Below are 17,690 nucleotides of genomic sequence, written 5' to 3' on the forward strand. Positions count from 1 at the left end.
AAACAGAACAGCAATTTTAAGTACATCTTAACAGTGGTAGACATTCTATCCAAATATGCCTGGGCCTTAGGCCTAAGGGACAAGACGAGTGGTGAGGTATGCAAGGCCTTTAAAGCTATTTTTAGCGAAGGGCGTGTGCCTCAAAAATTACAAACCGATCGGGGGAAAGAATTTTTAAACAAACCCTTAAGCAGATTGTTAAAACGGCATGGCATTCACCATTTTGTTACTAATAATGAAGTCAAAGCAGGGGTTGTGGAGCGGTTTAACAGAACTTTAAAAACTAGGATGTGGAGATATTTTACAGCCCATAACACCTTTCGCTACATCGATGTGTTACCTGACTTTATAAAGAGTTACAACCAGAGCTTTCACAGAACTATACATACCAGACCCGCTGATGTTAACCCTTCAAATTCTCTGAAGGTATGGAAAATGGTTTATGGAGATGATTTTAAAATAAAACCGGTTGTTGCCCCTTTTAGAAAAGGCGACCACGTGAGACTATCTAAAACCAAAGGAGCTTTCGAAAAAGGTTATGAACAGACATTTACCGATGAGATATTCATAGTGGATGAAGCCTTAACCAGGGGTCACAGACCTGTATACCGATTAAAAGACTACGAGGGTGAGACAGTTACTGGATCTTTTTACCCTGGAGAATTACAAAAAGTAAACCCCAAACGAGACAGGATTTACAGGGTTGAAAAAGTTCTAGCGGAGAAAGGAAAAGGGAGAAAAAAGCAACTACTGGTAAAATGGTTGGGGTGGCCTGATAAGTTTAACAGCTGGGTGAAAGCTTCTCAACTCTGTGACATTTAGACGCAAACAACAAACAAACAAAAGTTATTCCTCCCCGCAAAGTCAGAGAAGATGAGCGACGGCGGGTTTTACATTACTTTGCCCAGCAACGCCAGCTCTGCAGTTTTTCCCCAAAACACCAGCTCGAACTTTACAATACGGCTAATTAAGCCCTTGGATCTCCGGGGTGCCTGGGAGGTGGGGTTAGTGGAAATACAATACCCGCACAGCTGGAACACTATCAACGAAGACACCCCTTTTGAAGTCACCTTTGGAGATATGGCATGGAGCTTCATCCTACGACGAGGTTATTATGCATCCATACCCGAATTACTGGATCATATGAACAGTATCATAGCTCGTCACCCCGGACCGCCTGAGATGGTCATGAACTATGACCCTGTGGGTAGAAAAATTAGACTTAAATCCGCCGCTTTTACTTATATGTTTTCTACCAGCGGGGAGCTAGCTAACATTCTGGGCTTGGGCCCCAAACACAGCGTCCAAAAATTCCCTTTCTCGGCAAACATTACAGGGGGTTTTAATTCCTTGTATCTGTACACGGATATCGTAGAACATCAGTTTGTGGGGGATTTTTCTGTTCCCCTGTTACGTTGTGTCCCCATCCAAGGAAGGAACAACGAGTTTGTCACCATCACCTACGATAAACCTCATTACGTCCCTATCAGTAAACACCACATCGACACAATTACCATTGAAATAAAGACAGATCAGAACAAAAGCGTCTCATTTCGTTTTGGCAAGGTGATCATCAAGCTACACCTGCGCCCCCGGAGAGAGCGAGTTTTCTAAAAAAGCAAAACAGTATTATGGCGATCCTAAAAAATTACGGCGACCCCAACGTCTACAGAAACTATTACAAAGCCCAGGCGGGATACGCCCTTCCCGGATATCATGGGGCCCCCGTGATGTATGGGGCAGGCGTGGGTGGAATATTCCGTAGCCTCTTTCGAAAAGCCGTACCACTTTTGAGGAGGGGGCTAGAGATTATTAAACCCCACGTAAAAACCGCCGCTCAAAACATAGCTAAAGACGTGGTAGGTCACGTCTCCCGCGCTGTTCTGGAGAAGGTGGGGAACACAGCTTCACAGGAAGGATCGGGGCTGATGTACATTAAAAGGAGGAAGAAGAGAAAGAGAAATGCGTCATACCCGCGACGCGCAGGTCCCCCGAAACCCTTTAAAAGAAGGGCTTTGACCCGCAGGGTCGGCCATAAGCGAAAGTCCAAGAGGAAGCCTGGGCAAAAGAGGAAACACTCGCCGGCTGATACGAGAGATATATTTTAATCAACATGGCTTTCGTTCACTGCGGGTCTGAAGAATGCACCAAATCCGAACTAGACTTGTTCCAAATAGCCCCTACGCAGACCAGCATTGAGAAAAGCATCTACATCGAGGTGCCACCTCTGTCGGCCGTTACGGAGTCTGCCCCCATTGACTTCTTTATAGCAGGGAATGGCGTAGATTATATGGATTTAAACAACACACTGCTGTACCTGTGTTGCAAGATTGTAAAAGGAGATGGAACTGAACTCAACGCGGGTGCCGAGGTGGGCCTGGTGAATTACCCAGTGGCCTCTATTTTTAGTCAGCTGGATGTCACGCTCGGAGACCGTCTTGTAAGCCAAAGCAACAACTGTTACCCTTACAGGGCCTTTATAGAATCGGTGCTCAATTACAGCAACGACACCCTCGCCACGCAATTTTCCGCTGGCCTCTTTTACAAAGACACTGCCGGACAACAGGAAGACACAGACTTGGATGGCGAGAATCTAGGGTTTGTGAGGCGTGCAAAGCTGACCGCTCAAAGCAGAACAGTAGAGCTTCTGGGTCATCTACACAGCGACCTGTTTTTTCAAGAAAAACTATTGTTGAACGGAGTGGATGTGAAAATTAAACTGACGCGCAGTAAAGATCCTTTCTGTTTAATGGGCAGCGGAACCGAAGGCTTTAAACTGCGCATTCTATCAGCATCCCTTTTTGTGAAGAAAGTACGTGTGGCCCCGAGCGTTCGTCTGGGGCACGCCGAGGCCCTGCTTACCGCTAATGCCAAATACCCCGTGGACCGTGTGGGAATGAAAGTGTTTAGCATCCCTGCGGGCAGCAGGGTCAGTAACCAGGAGAACCTGTTCTTGGGACAGTTGCCCAAAATGCTTGTCCTGGGGTTCGTGGATAACGATGCCTTTAGCGGAAGTTACGCTAAAAATCCCTTTCATTTTAAGCATTACGATATTAATTTTGTGGCCTTGTATGTGGATGGTGAGCAGATACCGACCAAGCCTCTGCAACCAGACTTCGAGGCAGGACGCTGCGTGAGAGAATACATGAATCTGGTACAGACGGCTGGTAAACACATGAAAGATCGTTCTCTGTTAATCGACCGTGAGGAGTTTGCACAGGGTTACACCATGTTTGCCTTTGACCTGTCCCCCGACCAGGAATGCGCCGATCACTATTCCCTGATTAAAACCGGGAACCTGAGAGCAGAAATTCGTTTTGGGAAGGCTTTAACCATTACCGTCAATATGATCGTGTATGGGGTTTTTGACAACGTCATAGAGATAAATCAGAGGAGAAATGTTCTGTTTGACTACATGTGAACATGGACACCGTGCAGCTCTCACGTGTCTTATCAACAGACCCTTACACGAAAAAGAATTTCTTAGACGTGTTTCCCTGCGATTGGCTCCCTGGCGGCAAGCTGTCTCAGAGACCCCTAGGTTTGGTGGTCAACACACATCCACACAGCCGACCGGGTGAACACTGGCTTGCCGTGTATCTGGTGGAGCGTAACCTTGGAGAGTTTTTTGACTCATACGGGCATCCCCCGAACAGTGTGTTCTTTCCTAAAAGCATTATGAAATTTTTAAACAAAAACGCCACAGACATTGTGTTTCACAACAGACAATTACAAGACCCCAGCTCCGTTGCCTGCGGCTATCACTGCGTGTTTTTCTTACACCATCATAGCAAGGGTTTATCTTTTGACCGGATTTTAAAATTGTATTCTAATGACTTAGTGCAAAACGACCGGATGGTGATGAATTTTGTAAAAAATAAATTTAAATACTTGGCCATGCCTAGCCTTGCTCAAAGCATGTTTCAACAAGCCCAGACATGCGTATCTTGCAACGATTTTCATAGTCATGTTACCCAATAAAGCACCCCAGGTGGGGAGTTTAAAGACAATCGATGTTTGGCGTGGTTTTTTAAAAAAAAAAACAAAACATAATGACCCAATTCAGAAATGTTTTATTTAAAGCAAAACATTACCAGTTTTTTAAAAAAAAATAGAACGTGAAAAAGATCACAAACTGAGCCATTCGGCTCTTTTAGCCAATTTTCGTTTTTTAGATGGCAAAAAAGGGGTCACTGTTTCTTGGTCCACACCGGTGTTGGCGATTGAGGCCTTGAGGCGTTCCAAAAGATCTCTGTTGGTCGCGTTGCCCATGATGGAAGATGGCATGTTCAGTTCCGCCATGGCATTCATAAACACATCCCATCCTTTAGATACATGTCTGCTAGGAACAGAGCGCGTCTGGGTGACGGCCCTGACTAAGTCGAGCATGTTAGAACCATTAACCACAGAGCCTTTGTACACAAAAGACCCTTTATCGGTCCATGAAGAAATGTTTTTATCTTGGCCCAGCTTATTTAGCAATACTGATGCATTTTTCTTATAACGCTTATTCACGTTATCCAACACCTCCTGAGCAACAGAGTCTGAGGTCTTTGGTGTTTCGGAGGGTTTGGCAGTCACACTCTGTTCCTGTTCTGGTAGAAACAGACTTAGTTTTCCTTTGTCCACATCGCTCTGCTTCACGTACGTTAGGTACCTTTGAAGCACGGTGCTGTAAAGTTTAGCCTTTTCATATTCACCTAAGTCAGTTCTTTGAAGAACAGATTTCATTTCAGCATCCAGTAAGCGAGTTGCAGTCGTTCTGATATTTTCCTCTGCCGGAGGGGGAGCACTTAATTGCTCCAACTGCCGGCTGGGCACCAGGTACATTTTTTCTGCATACTCCATTATCGATTAGTTAAAAGCCCCGTTATCAGAGGGATAGCAAAACTTAACAGGGGTCCTATAAACCCCCCAGACTGCTTCACCAGACGCTTCTTTCTTTTAAGTGAAACCCTTTTATTACACAAAGTTTTTATAAGCGTGTGTTTCTTTTTCAGCACACGCACTTGCTTCGGTGTTAAAGGTACGTTTCCTTTTAAGGTGTTGAGCGCTATTTCTGAGATGGCTGCTACTAGATCGTCAGAGGCCGAGCACAGTATAGCCCTCCTTTGCTGTGGGGACGATTTGCTAAGTAATTTTAAAAGGCCCAGGTTTCTTTTCACGCAGCTAGACATGTTTTCAGTCAGCAACCCCGGCTGCTAAAAAGGGGCCTGCCAATAATTCATCTCTTTTTATACAGGGCTGTTGTTCTTTTTAAAGTATAAACTGCCGGCCAGTCTGGAGGGAAAAGACCAGTTCTTAGCCTATAAGCTTCTGGTGTGGAAGCATTTAAATCCACCACCAGGTAGCCATAAGGCCTTTTGGTAGCATCCTCAAAAGCTTCTAGAAAGAACTGAGCTTTGCCGGGGTACATTTGCCGAGCGAGTGTAGCAATTTGTAATCTGTCCCTGGGGTTTTTGAACAGAACCATGTATTTTGTGTTTAGGTTAATAGTGCGACTCTTTTTTCCCTGGCAAAATATGTTCTGAACTATATACATAATGCTCAGGTTCCTGTGATGCATGTACTTGGTAAAGGCTTTCTCGATTTCATCGCTTTCACAAGCGGAGTTCATCAGATCGTCTATGATAATCATGTTCACTTTATTGGTAGGAAACAAACGGTCATCGTCAAAAGCATCAGGCAGACCCTCCACAAAATTGATAAAGGGGTATTTACAGAGCAGTTCTTTATACAAGGGTTGCCAACAACTGTAACACCACACAATATTCTCAGGCGTAACAGACAATGTTTGTTTGGCATTATCCAATACATTTTTTATAAAGTAACTTTTCCCGCAGTTGCTAGGCCCCGCGAGAATTGCAGAAAAGGGGTGTCTCCACCTCGTATCCATTTTTCAAAAACCGTAGGGCAGGGTTTTAAACCCTTCTCCTAGGACCCTCTTGTTGTAAATGACTTTCTGTGTTTTTTTAAGGGTTTTTGTCTCTATTTGCCACTGATTTTTGTTTCTTACAATAGAGGGTTGCTGCACCTCTATCTTTTTTGAGGGGTTCTCTCGCAGACCCGTGCAATAGTCCAGGACTAGATCTTTCAAACTGTCAAAGTTGATCTTTTCACAGTTTGCTACGTTCAGGGTAATACCTTTGACCTTCATACAAGCCTTTCCTCCCGACAGTTTGTACCCGTATGTTTTTGGGCCTGCCGACACAAACTCGGTGATGTGTTGATCTGGTGGGATCTCGCTCGTGAGGTCCCCTAAATAATCCCCCAGAGGGGGATTCCAGGCCCCCTCCCTTTTCACAAATATCACAGAGTCAGTGTCGTGGTACAGGCACCGCTCTTGCAATCCGTCTAGGAGGTTGTATAGTTCTAAGCGGGCATAAGCGGTGGTGAAACAGGCTATGAAAACATTGGTATTGCCAGAGACAGAATAACGGTCTTTTGCGTGCTTCCAAGATACGCACGCTGTTTCATCGTCGATAAACTCACAGGATGAAACCTCGTAGTTGGGGGAAAATAGGTACTGAAAGAGTTCGTCGGGGTCTCTCACGATGCTGGTATTGGGTAGGTTGGTTCTTTGGCCGAATTTACCCCACAGAGAATTTAAAAACAGTTTAGCAATTTGGCGTTTAGCGGGGTTTAGCCTGATCTCGTGTCGGCGTAAAAGCACGCCTTCTTTCTGGTAGAAATCGTTAACATACTTATTTTGTTTGTCTTCGTCTGTGCACCAGCTGGGATACCCTGAAGCCTCTTGTTTCTGGCGGAGGTGTAATTTTATGTACTCCGAAAAGAGTTTATCAGATTTTTCATTAAAATGCCAGATTTCATAGATTTTAGCCACCACGTACCCCTTCGCTATGGCTGCGTTCAATTCCACAGTGCACCAAGTCCCCAGGATGGCCCTCTCCTCGTCAGTGTGGGTGCACGTCTCCCGCTGCACGGTTTCCGCGCAGGTTCGGCATAGCGGGAACATAAGCTTGCCGCCCACTCTGACAGGTAACAATGGGAAAAAGAGGCCTCGTGGGGGGTACACTTTAACTTTTGCAATTCCAAAATAATTTGCAAGGGGTCCAAATTTGTCATAAACTATATCGGGGTGCCCGATAGGGTAGTCTTTCGTTTTGTTTACAAAAGGGTACAAGCTGGTAAAATCATAATAGTGGATTTCTTCCCCGGGCTTAGGTTTATAATATAGACGGATGGCGTTCGTCCTTCCCCCAAAAAGAGCATCCCTAGGCATGAGAGGCTGGGGTAACTGGGCTCGGTTTAAAAAGCTCGCAAGCTCCCTGTCTGTTTCTTTCATCACCACCCACTCGTGCTCCCAAAGAGTCCTCACTACAAAACCAAGCCGTTTTAGATAGTCGGTCTTGAGCTGCGTCTTGTAATAAAGAAACCCAAAAGTTGTACCCATCATAGGGTTTTGTGCTTTTTCACAATGACAGGCGACACAGCCGTGAAAAAAACACCCATTAAACTCAAAGGCTGTGTGTACCCCGTCAATATTGGCATAACCGTCTAAAAAGTAGGGGCCTACCTGTAGTTCCCCACCCTGTAAAGCGTGCCGTATTTGTATATGTTCTTTTTGAGAGATATACAACAGCCACTGGATAGATGGGGTCGAATATCTCTTTTTCTGTCTGTGATAGTTGTCTGGAGGGAGAAGAGCTACCGTGTTAGGCTCCAAAAACATAAACCTGTACATAGCCATGCAGACGGATGCCAGCGTTATGTACCGGAACGGATCTATACACAGTTTTATCTCAGTGAATTTACCGGGTTCTCTCTCTACTAGATCGACCTTCTCCGTCATATTCATAATTTCTTTTCTGTATAGGATACAAGCCTGTCTCAAAATTTTTACATCCTGCTGGCAGTAATACGCAAGCTCTTTCTGCAGGTCAAAAGTCTCAGAGCTGTGGTCTTGATACCAGTCGAGAAACTCTGCTTTTTCCCTGGGCATCATGCTTTCTACACCGTAGTGCTCCACACCGGGCATAGGCCCCACATAATTTTGATTTTCTAAAGTGTTAAAAAAATGTGGAAAATACCCTTTGCAACCTTCAAACCCCATCGCCTGTGGGAGCTTGCTAAGCTTCATGGGCAAGAAGTTTAAAGAGTCTATAAAACAAATGCCAAGGGCCTTAACTTCCACACACATTAGTTTACTGCCCTGAGTGATCAGTTCTATGCACATCTTTTCCTTCAGTAACTGTCTAATGCAGAAATACGCATCATAACCTTTGGAATTGTGTGCTAGGAACGTGTAGTCCCGGAACTCTTTGCCAATAAAGGTCTTAACAAACATAGAAAGACATTCGTCACCCTTAAATTCCCAGGATTTTTCCGGCTTTAGGGACATTGCAAAAATATAATTGGGAGTGTGCAACCCAGTCTCCTGCATGCATTCAAAATCATAAAAAATATACTTTTCTGATGATTCGGGCTTTCTAAGGCTGTCCATAAAACAGAGGTGAATGTCTACATCTCCAACGATCAAACCCTGACACTGCTTACAGCGCCTCCCTTTACACCTGTGCTGCTTGTCCACGTACGCCTGACACTTACCGCACAAAGTTTTAGACAGGCATTCAACTTGGTTTTTTGACGCACAGTTGACATGTCTGTCTAAACACTCTTTGGACCGACAATACAGTTTACAGCTAGGACACCTCAGCTGCACACCCATGTTGTCAGAGCATGTTGCGCTCAAGCAGAGACGGCAACGATACCTGCAAGAATGGTCGTGACTGTACACCGTGTGGCAAAACTCACAGTAATTTTTTGCTCCGAACAACTTTTTCACATCCAGAACCCCATAGTAATGTTCATTGTGCAACAGGATGAAATAAGTCTTAGGGTACACGGGGCCCCCCGTTTTAAAAAAACCCCAGCCACCTTTCACCGCATACAGCACCACCTGTATGTTAACTCCTAAATGCTGTTCAAACTTTGCTACATCAGTGAGCATAACCTTTTTTTGATCTGACCACCCCAGTTTCTCGTGCAACTTTCTCGCCTCTGCTAACAATTCTGCATCTGTAGGTTTATGACCGGCCATGACAGCCAAGAGCCCTCCCGCAAAACATAGATTGGTACCGGTGTAAGTCAGGTCTACTAAACATTGTCTCTTTTTATGAATAATCTGACTACTAAGGATAGAATTTAAAACTCTTCGAGCGCCCCCACCCCTATTTTTTACAACTGTCACAACAAGGCGCAACGTCCCATCGAAATGCAATTCTCTATTGCTCTGAAGCAGCTTTGAGGTCTGGTTCAAGAAATCCACAGCGGACAGCTCATCCCTAGTTCTTCTGACTGAAAACAAAGGGTTAGTTAAACGACGGCTCTCTAAACGTAACTGTACGTAATCATCAGGGCCTACCCTACCATTAACATCATCAAGAACTAGCTGTATCCCTCTGTGTATGGCTTCAACAGCCTGTTGAGCTGAATTTATTTGCTCAAGATGGACAAAACGAAACTCCTCACAATACACCGACCCCCCAAATCTAGGTAATTCACGTTGCCAACTTCTCACTCTCTCCATATACACCTCTGCATTTTCAGGGTTACTTGGGGGTTCCTCTACGGAACCATCAGTGGCATCTTCTACATCCGATACTAATTGAGAGTCAGACTCTGAGACGCCTCCGTGAGGGACATTGGGAGTCGATGGGACTCCGTCTAGAGAGCACTCTGGGGATTTTTCTAAACCAGAGTCTGATTTCGCCTCCCCATTTTCAGACATGCCAGTTTGAGAGCCTCTGGTAGGGGGCATCTCTTTTTGTTTTTTTTCCCTCATTACCTCTTTAGCCCTTTTTAAAATTTTTACAGCGACCCTGGCCTGGAATTTTTTGGCAGCCATCTGTTTATCCCCCAAGCGCCGTCCGCCCTTTTGTTTACACACGAGCTGATGTGCACCCTTGAGGGTACCCCTTTCCACACCTAGTCATGCCTGATCAGAGCCACCCTTTCCAGCCCCCCTTTCTTTTAGGCCCCCTGAGGATTCAGCGTCCATCAGTTTTCTGAACAAAGCGTCGTATTTTTTCCAAATCTTTTTAGAATGCCGTAGTTTTAGACTCCCCGAAGATACAGCGTCCATCAGTTTTCTGAATGAAGCATCAAACTCTTCCCAAATACTAGAATATGGGGGATCTTTGTCAGTCCTTAGTTTTTTACTCACAACCCCTAGAGTGCCTGCTCTGGGTTTGTGAATGTGTGTGTTTCTGCACACATTCAGAGCCCCTAGAGTGCCTACTCCGGGTTTGTGAATGTGGACGTTTTCGCTCACAGTTTTCTCAGGGCTTGGTGCGGCGGTGGCCACTGAGGAACTGGAGTTGTGTTTGCATGGTTGCAATACCTTGGCATCGCAGGTGTTTTCAATCCTTGGTTTTTTATTCACAATCCCTAGAGCGCCTGTTCCGGGTTTGTGAATGTGGGCGTTTTCGCTCACAGTTTTCTCAGGGCTTGGTGTGGCGGTGGCCGCTGAGGAACTGGAGTTGTCTTTGCATGGATGTTTTTTACCAGAGTGTTTTGTTTTGTCCTTGGGTTTGACGTAAATGAGGTTTGGACTGGGCTGATGCTTCATCTGCACTCTTGTGCTGTTTTGCGTTGTTAAAGGTCTCAAAGCAGATTCCTGGTTCTTTGGTGGTTCTCGGGGAGGGGTCCTTGTAGCTCCCACTACAGCCTTGTCAGAAGGGCTGCATATGCCTGCTTGGGGCAGGAGGGGGGAAAAAAAGCATTTTACAAAAATGTAACTTTGCCAGCTTTCTCACCCACACCTATGTATGTACTTAAAATACAAAACCTCATAAATTAACCAGACTAATAAGCAAAATATATTTACCCGGCTTCATCCATCCATCTGTCACTGATACTTGTGAATTTTTCTTTTCAATTGTCTCTTTCCTTTTTCTTTTGAGCATTTTTACCCGCTCAAGTTTTGACCGTGCTGTAAAGCAAACAACATTCTAATAAAACACATGAAACTGTCTAGTAAACTTTAAAATAAAATAAAATAATATCCATTAGAGTGTTTTTTCTATTTAAAAAAGTCATAGCTTTAAAACAAAATAATCCATTTCAGGCTGTACAACAATCACAGGTTTTGAGTTTATTTCTACCACTTTGAAAACAACCCCCACAAATATTTTTTTTTTTAAAATACATCTCATTTTGCAAAGTAAAAACCCTGTTAATTGGAAACACACCATCACCATCAGTTTGTAGACATATACTTTTTAAAAACCGCCTATGTTTTACACACACACACACACACACACACACACACACACACAGAGTTTAAAACACTGTTTGCAACAAAATACTTTTCAATAAACCCACATGCTTTTAAAAAGATCCCTGGTTGTTCTGGCCCCCGCCCTGCCCCAGCCATGTGTGCTTGGGGTCTTTGGGGTAAGAAAAACAAGCCAAAATGTTAGTTAGTATTAGCTCCCAAATCCCTATTCAACCTATGTAATACCTGAAGTTATTAAGCACAACTACAGTTAAAAATGGTTTTTACCTTGGCCTGGTGATGAACTGCAACTTAAAGTTACTGGCTCCATGCTAAACCGATCACACTGCAATACAGATATGCACCATTATTTACTAAGATAGCATGGCCAAAAAATGGCATTATATAATATATATATATTTTCAGAGTTAAAAAAAAAAACCAGGGAACATACCTCCACTTGCAGCCCAGCAGCAATTCAAGAGAGTTTCTGTTGAAAGGGACAGTCTCCAAGCTACCTGAGGTTTTGTTGTTTTTTTTTTACACCATCCTAACTCTTTTGTTTCAAAATAGTTAGCAGGTTGATTGGATCACCCCTCCCTTGCATTCCCTTTTGTGATCGGGGGTGGGGAATAAGTTTTTCTGCACAATTGGGCTGCTTTTCTTTTTTAAGTTCAAATACTTTTTGTTCCCCCCACCCTGTAGGGCCTTCTTACAGTAACCATTTCAAGTGAGGGGCCCTTTGCAGATATCAATGAATGTCTTGGGGCTTGTTTTTGTTTTTAAAAACATGTTCTTTCATGCTTAAAGTTTGGTGGGACGGGGGGTGATTTCTAGAAAAAGTGCCCCGTGGCCTTCAACCAACTCCTGGGCCATATTTAAACTGGCCTATAGCGTTCCACCAACTCCAGGGGTTATATTTAAACTGCCCAATAGCATCTGCAAACTCCTGAGGTTTTATTTCATTCATATTAATCAGAACTCACCATCCTCACCCACCCACCTCCCTTACTATGGGTGCACCCCCATCAAAATTAACCCTATGGCAACAAGGGTGAGTAATCACAGTCACCCTGACTATTCAGTGAGGGGCGGGGGGGGGTGGTTAAACCCGTTCAGTTCAACAGAATAAGTCAACTCTATTGTACTCAACCACATGTCTGAACCATCCCCGTTTGTTTTATTGTAAACACATTTTTAGGGTATTTTTCCCCCTCCCACAACATACATTTCAGCTTTTTTTTTTTTTTTGCTGTAAATGGGTCTCTCTTACACAAAAGACACAAGAGCTAGGTTCTCACAAACAATTTTTTTTTATTTAAAAGACATACAGCTCCTTCAAAACAAACCAAGATGCTCCATTAAAAAAAGAAAGAAAGAAAAAAAGACTTTAAGCTCCCTTAAGGGCCAGAGACCTTTTAACAGAAATACAAATAGTCACAAAGCCCTTTTCAATAGATTTTTTTTTTAAATTTACAGCTACCAAGTTTTATATCGCATGTTTGGCACCTCACCATTTTCTAACTTAATCCTTTTAGATTTCTTACAAATAGCCTTTTTCTTAAGCAGGGTTCTGTAACTTTTTGTGCGGACCAGACGGTCAATATAACGCTCTAAGCAGGCATCTTCCGGTTTGGTCATTTTCTTTAAAACATGGTCAGGGTCTCCACTGAATTGCACAGCATTTATCAAGGTCACCCCTTGTGCTAAATGTTCTTGGGTTAGGCATAGACATTGCATAGCATAACCTATGGCAATCACAGTGTTTAATAAGCTTTCCAAACACAGCTCAGCACACAGGCCCCGGAGCTTGCAGTTTATATCCACTGAAGTCCAAGTCACACAGTCATGGTGCCGCTGGCCTGGTGCATCTATGACACAGCCCTCACAATCTTCAAAAAGCTTTTCCCTAAGACAGTGATTAAGAACAGAATAAACAGCAACACGTACAATAGTCCGCATGACTTTGTTACGCTCACGACGTGGCACTGGCTCAGTCAGTTCCATGCCAAGCCTCCTCCTAAACTCCTCATAGCCGTCATCCTCGGAGTCCTCTTCAACATTTTGTATTGGCGTTGAGCAAAAACAAGGTGGGCCCGGTTCATCTTCGCTGCTTGGTGCAACGCTGTCCAGAGTCTCCGGGTCCTCTAGAAAGGCATCATTGAGCTGTTGAGAGATTTTTTTCAAAAAAGAAACAGCGTAAGCACCCCACTGCTCGGTTTTTGATTTACACAATCCCTGGTTCCTAGCCCCGTTACAACCCCATCCCGACCGTCACTTCTTAAGCATTCATTTACCTGAGCGTTCATCTTGTCCACTAGTGACTTCCCCGAGCTGCGATCACCTTCCTCCTCCCGGGGGGTGGCCAACAAGAGGCCATCACGCTCATCGTGGGGCCCCACAAGCGGCTGGGTTTCAGGGTCCGGGGTATCCATCAATGGCTGGGCCAAAGGGCTCCCCTCAATTGCCCCCTCCTCCTCCTCGGAACTGTCGCTGATGTAGCGCTTTCTCCGCGGTTTGTTGAAGGCCCTCGGGGCTAAAACAAAGTCCGAAGTTCTCACGGGGGTGGTGAAGGAGTCCATGTTTCCACGATTTCTAAAACACGCGCTCTTGGTAAAAGACAGCCTCTTCTGCCCGACGCTGGGCCTTATGGGGTGATGGTGCTGCGCTCTGATTGGCAGAGGGGTCATACGCCCCTCTTCTGGGTGGTTCACCCCATCCCAGAACCTGCCCTATTTTGGTCAAATCTGCTCTCGGGCCGGCCTGATTGGTAGAGGTTGGTGGGAGGAGTTGTTAGAGGGGTCACACGAATCATTTCCGGACGGGTCACCCCGCCCCCGGAACTCATCCTAATTGGTCAAATCTCCTCTTGGTCCTATCGGAACAAAACCCCTCCTGATTGGTAGCGGGGTGGGGGGAGGAGTTGTTAGAGGGTTCACATGACATACCTTGCTTCCGGTCACGTGGCAGCCTTGACCCTGGAAGTAATACCCCATGGGGCAGGACTTCCGGTGGGGGGGGGGCAGAGGTCAAGGGGTGGGGTTAAAGGGGTCAAGGGGTGGGGTGGGTGTCACATGACACACCTTGCTTTCCGGTCATGTGGCAGCCTTGACCCCGGAAGTAATAACCCATGGGGCGGGACTTCCGGTGGGTGGAGCTAAGGGGTCAAGGGGCGGGGCTAAGGGGTCAAGGGGCGGGGCTAATGGGTCAAGGGGCGGGGTCAGGGTTTGATTGATGGTAGGGCCCTTATACTACTGAGGCTTATTTCTATATGGAAGAAACATCTGTATTTTGGGACAACAGAACTGCCTTTCACCTGCTGGGGAAAATACAAACCAACAGGAAACAGTGACTCTCGTTAAGCTGGTTCATACAAACCAATGTTTTTGTTAGCACTGGTTGATCCAGTTTGCCTAGGGCTATATTTGCACTAGAGAAGGGAATTATTGGAAATTGAACTGCTTGGATAGAAACAGTTTCAGCACAAACAGTTCAGTGTGTCCATTTTAGCCACCCTGAAGGACATCAGAACCTTGCATTTTTGCCCCATATCCACAACCACTATTTTAAACCATTTCCATTGCAATGCCCTCCAGGTACTATTCCTATAATTCCTGGCCCAACTGGCATCAAAAGTGGATTCTGGAATAATTTGAAAGGGTACTGATGCACTGCAGAATAGTACCGAGGGGACCAAGAAGAAACATTTTAGCACGTCCAAATCCATGCTGGCAATGAAACAGCTCAGACTGAAGTGGTTTACGCTATACTGGTTCTTAGACCTATTGAAAAGCTAGTCTACCCCCAACGGTTTTTAGAATCCATGTAAACCAGTTGAAACATCCTTGTATGAGGTCATGGATGGTTTATAAATCTTGGAGATTAGAATGGTTTGCAATGGTACATTTCTCTAGTATAGAGATAGGTAGGGGCTATGGCAAGTGGGGACTTGTTTTTGTCTTTCTTTGCACTATTGTCTGTAATTGTTTTTTCCAAAATGATTCAAACACAGTGGCAATGATTTAATATGCTAGCTGTTATTCTTGGTTTAAGAATATTTACATTCTTTCCCCCTCTATCCCCCTCCACCAAAAAAACCCCCCTCTCAACACAAATGTAGAATGGACATTATAGAATTAGAATAAGGTACCTTTATGTAGTGGTAATGTCCTGGTAGGGTGACCAGACAGCAAGTGTGAAAAATTGGGACGGGGGTGGGAGATAATAGGAGCCTATATAAGAAAAAGACCCCAAAATCGGGACTGTCTCTATAAAGTCGGGACATGTGATCACCCTATGTCCTGGGGAAATGCTTAAAAATTGCTGGATTTAAGTGACTTAGACTTGGTGCTGCTGCTCTGAATGAATCCTCTCTTTAAGAAATTATTTTAGATCTGGTTTAGTTATTGCAGCCAAGTTACTTAATTTCACAGATTGCTTGGAATGCTTGTTTGTTGTTTAAAAAAAAATCAGTGAACGTTCATAGTTATGGGTGATAAATGTGGATCAGATGTTCCTGGTATTATCAGATTCTTTATTATTATTTTATTTTTATTGGTTATGAAATTATCAGTAACTTTAACTGTTCTGATTATTTAAATCAGTTACAAAAGTAAGCCTGCTACAGAAATACCATTATGACACCAAATGCAGAAAAGGAGATTTGACAGTCCTTCCTTTACTTGAGGAAAGAATTAACTGTTTATAATATACTTTTTTCTTTGAAATAGACAAACAACAAATACCAACAAGCCTGTGGTTTATAGTTCCAGTCATCTTTCTAATAATTTATAATTGTCCTGAAGACAATTATTCTCTGAAATTAACTGTCTTATTGTAAACCTTGAAATTTAGCTTAACAATATCTGTTTCTTCCACTAAAACTGAGCTATCAGAAGTACTGTGTTTTATTTAACCTCCCCTTTCTTGGCCTCCATCATGTCCCCACCAATGTGGTATTTATTAAGCTAATGTTATTAAAGGAAAACAGATATGTTGTGTTTTGAAAATATATTCGTGACCTCTGGTTTCAATTTGTTTTTGTGTAGACACCAGATAGTTTCATCCCTGGTGTAATTTCATTGTGATTATTAATTAAGTGAATTGACTTAAATGACTGAAGTTACATTAGGGATATATTTGGTCCACAGTGTTACTAAGTCAAAATGCCAAAAATAGTTTCTAGCACGAAAAAAATGAACAGTTGTTTCTCCATTTGAAATTCCATTAAATATGGAAATTCACAGGTAATAATCCTAAATGTAAAACACAGCATTATTCTTATTTTAAAAATAATTATTCCAAGACCAGTTGATGTATGCTGTGCTTTATGACCCACTTTCATCATTGTAAAGTTACTTTATATTGTATTTGTTTTAAGTTACTTTACTCAACTCTAATTATTTTTTTTCCAGATCTTCAGTGTTTGAGAAGTCATCAGTTTTTTCCTACTCGAAGAATGCAGTGAAACCATTTGCCAGCATTATTATCTGGAATTATAGGTTTAATATCCAGCATCAGTGTTACTAATTTCTTATTAAATAGTACCTCACAGTAATAGAAAAATGTATGGAAGTGCAAGAACAATCAGTAATTTGGAAGGCAGTCCTTCCAGGTCTCCTCGTTTGCCAAGATCTCCTCGTCTGGGCCACAGGAGAACAAGCAGCGGGGGAGGAACAGGTAAGACACTATCAATGGAAAACATCCAGTCCCTTAATGCAGCCTATGCAACATCTGGACCGATGTATCTTAGTGACCATGAAGGTGTAGCGTCTACTACTTTCCCAAAGGGCACAATGACTCTTGGAAGGGCTGCAAATCGAGCTGTGTATGGTGGTCGAGTCACAGCTATGGGGAGTAGTCCAAATATTGCTTCAGCTGGACTTTCTCACACAGATGTCCTTTCTTATACTGATCAGCATGGAGGTCTGACCACATCTTCACATCATCATCATCATCAAGTTCCCTCTATGCTGAGACAGGTAAGGGATAGCACCATGCTAGATCTACAGGCTCAGCTCAAGGAACTACAAAGAGAGAATGATCTTCTGAGAAAAGAACTGGATATCAAGGACAGTAAGCTGGGATCTTCCATGAATAGCATCAAGACTTTCTGGAGTCCTGAGCTAAAAAAGGAAAGAGTCTTGAGGAAAGAAGAAGCTGCCAGAATGTCAGTTCTTAAAGAGCAGATGAGGGTTTCTCATGAAGAGAACCAGGTAAGCAATCCTGAAAGTTTATTTCTACCAATTTACAACTAAGCACTTAATATTTTGCTTATGATACTGTGACCTGTATTGGAGCAAGTTTGGCATAATCAACAGGAATTCTATGTCTTGCTTATCTGCCTCTGGCTGCTAAGCAGTAGGAAAGCACACTAATAAGAAGCTGGATGTAGCTTATAATTTCCTTGATGCAGCATTCATTTACATTATTGCTGAGGAGAATGACTGAC

At 43.7% G+C, this 17,690-nt stretch overlaps 1 protein-coding gene across 21 annotated transcripts in view; it reads left to right on the plus strand.

Annotated features, from left to right (window-relative positions):
• The window catches only part of ERC2 (ELKS/RAB6-interacting/CAST family member 2), an 829,921-nt gene that overhangs the window by 25,748 nt on the left and 786,483 nt on the right, over positions 1–17,690 (plus strand). For all 21 annotated transcript variants that reach the window (XM_074957759.1, XM_074957756.1, XM_074957751.1 and 18 more), the window contains exon 2: positions 16,654–17,454. In XM_074957759.1, coding sequence (XP_074813860.1) covers positions 16,804–17,454 — 651 coding nt within the window. In that variant the 5' untranslated portion in view covers positions 16,654–16,803. The remainder of the gene's footprint in view (positions 1–16,653; positions 17,455–17,690) is intronic.

This window comes from Natator depressus, chromosome 7, assembly GCF_965152275.1.
Source record: "Natator depressus isolate rNatDep1 chromosome 7, rNatDep2.hap1, whole genome shotgun sequence".
Classification (NCBI taxonomy): Eukaryota; Metazoa; Chordata; order Testudines; family Cheloniidae; genus Natator; species Natator depressus.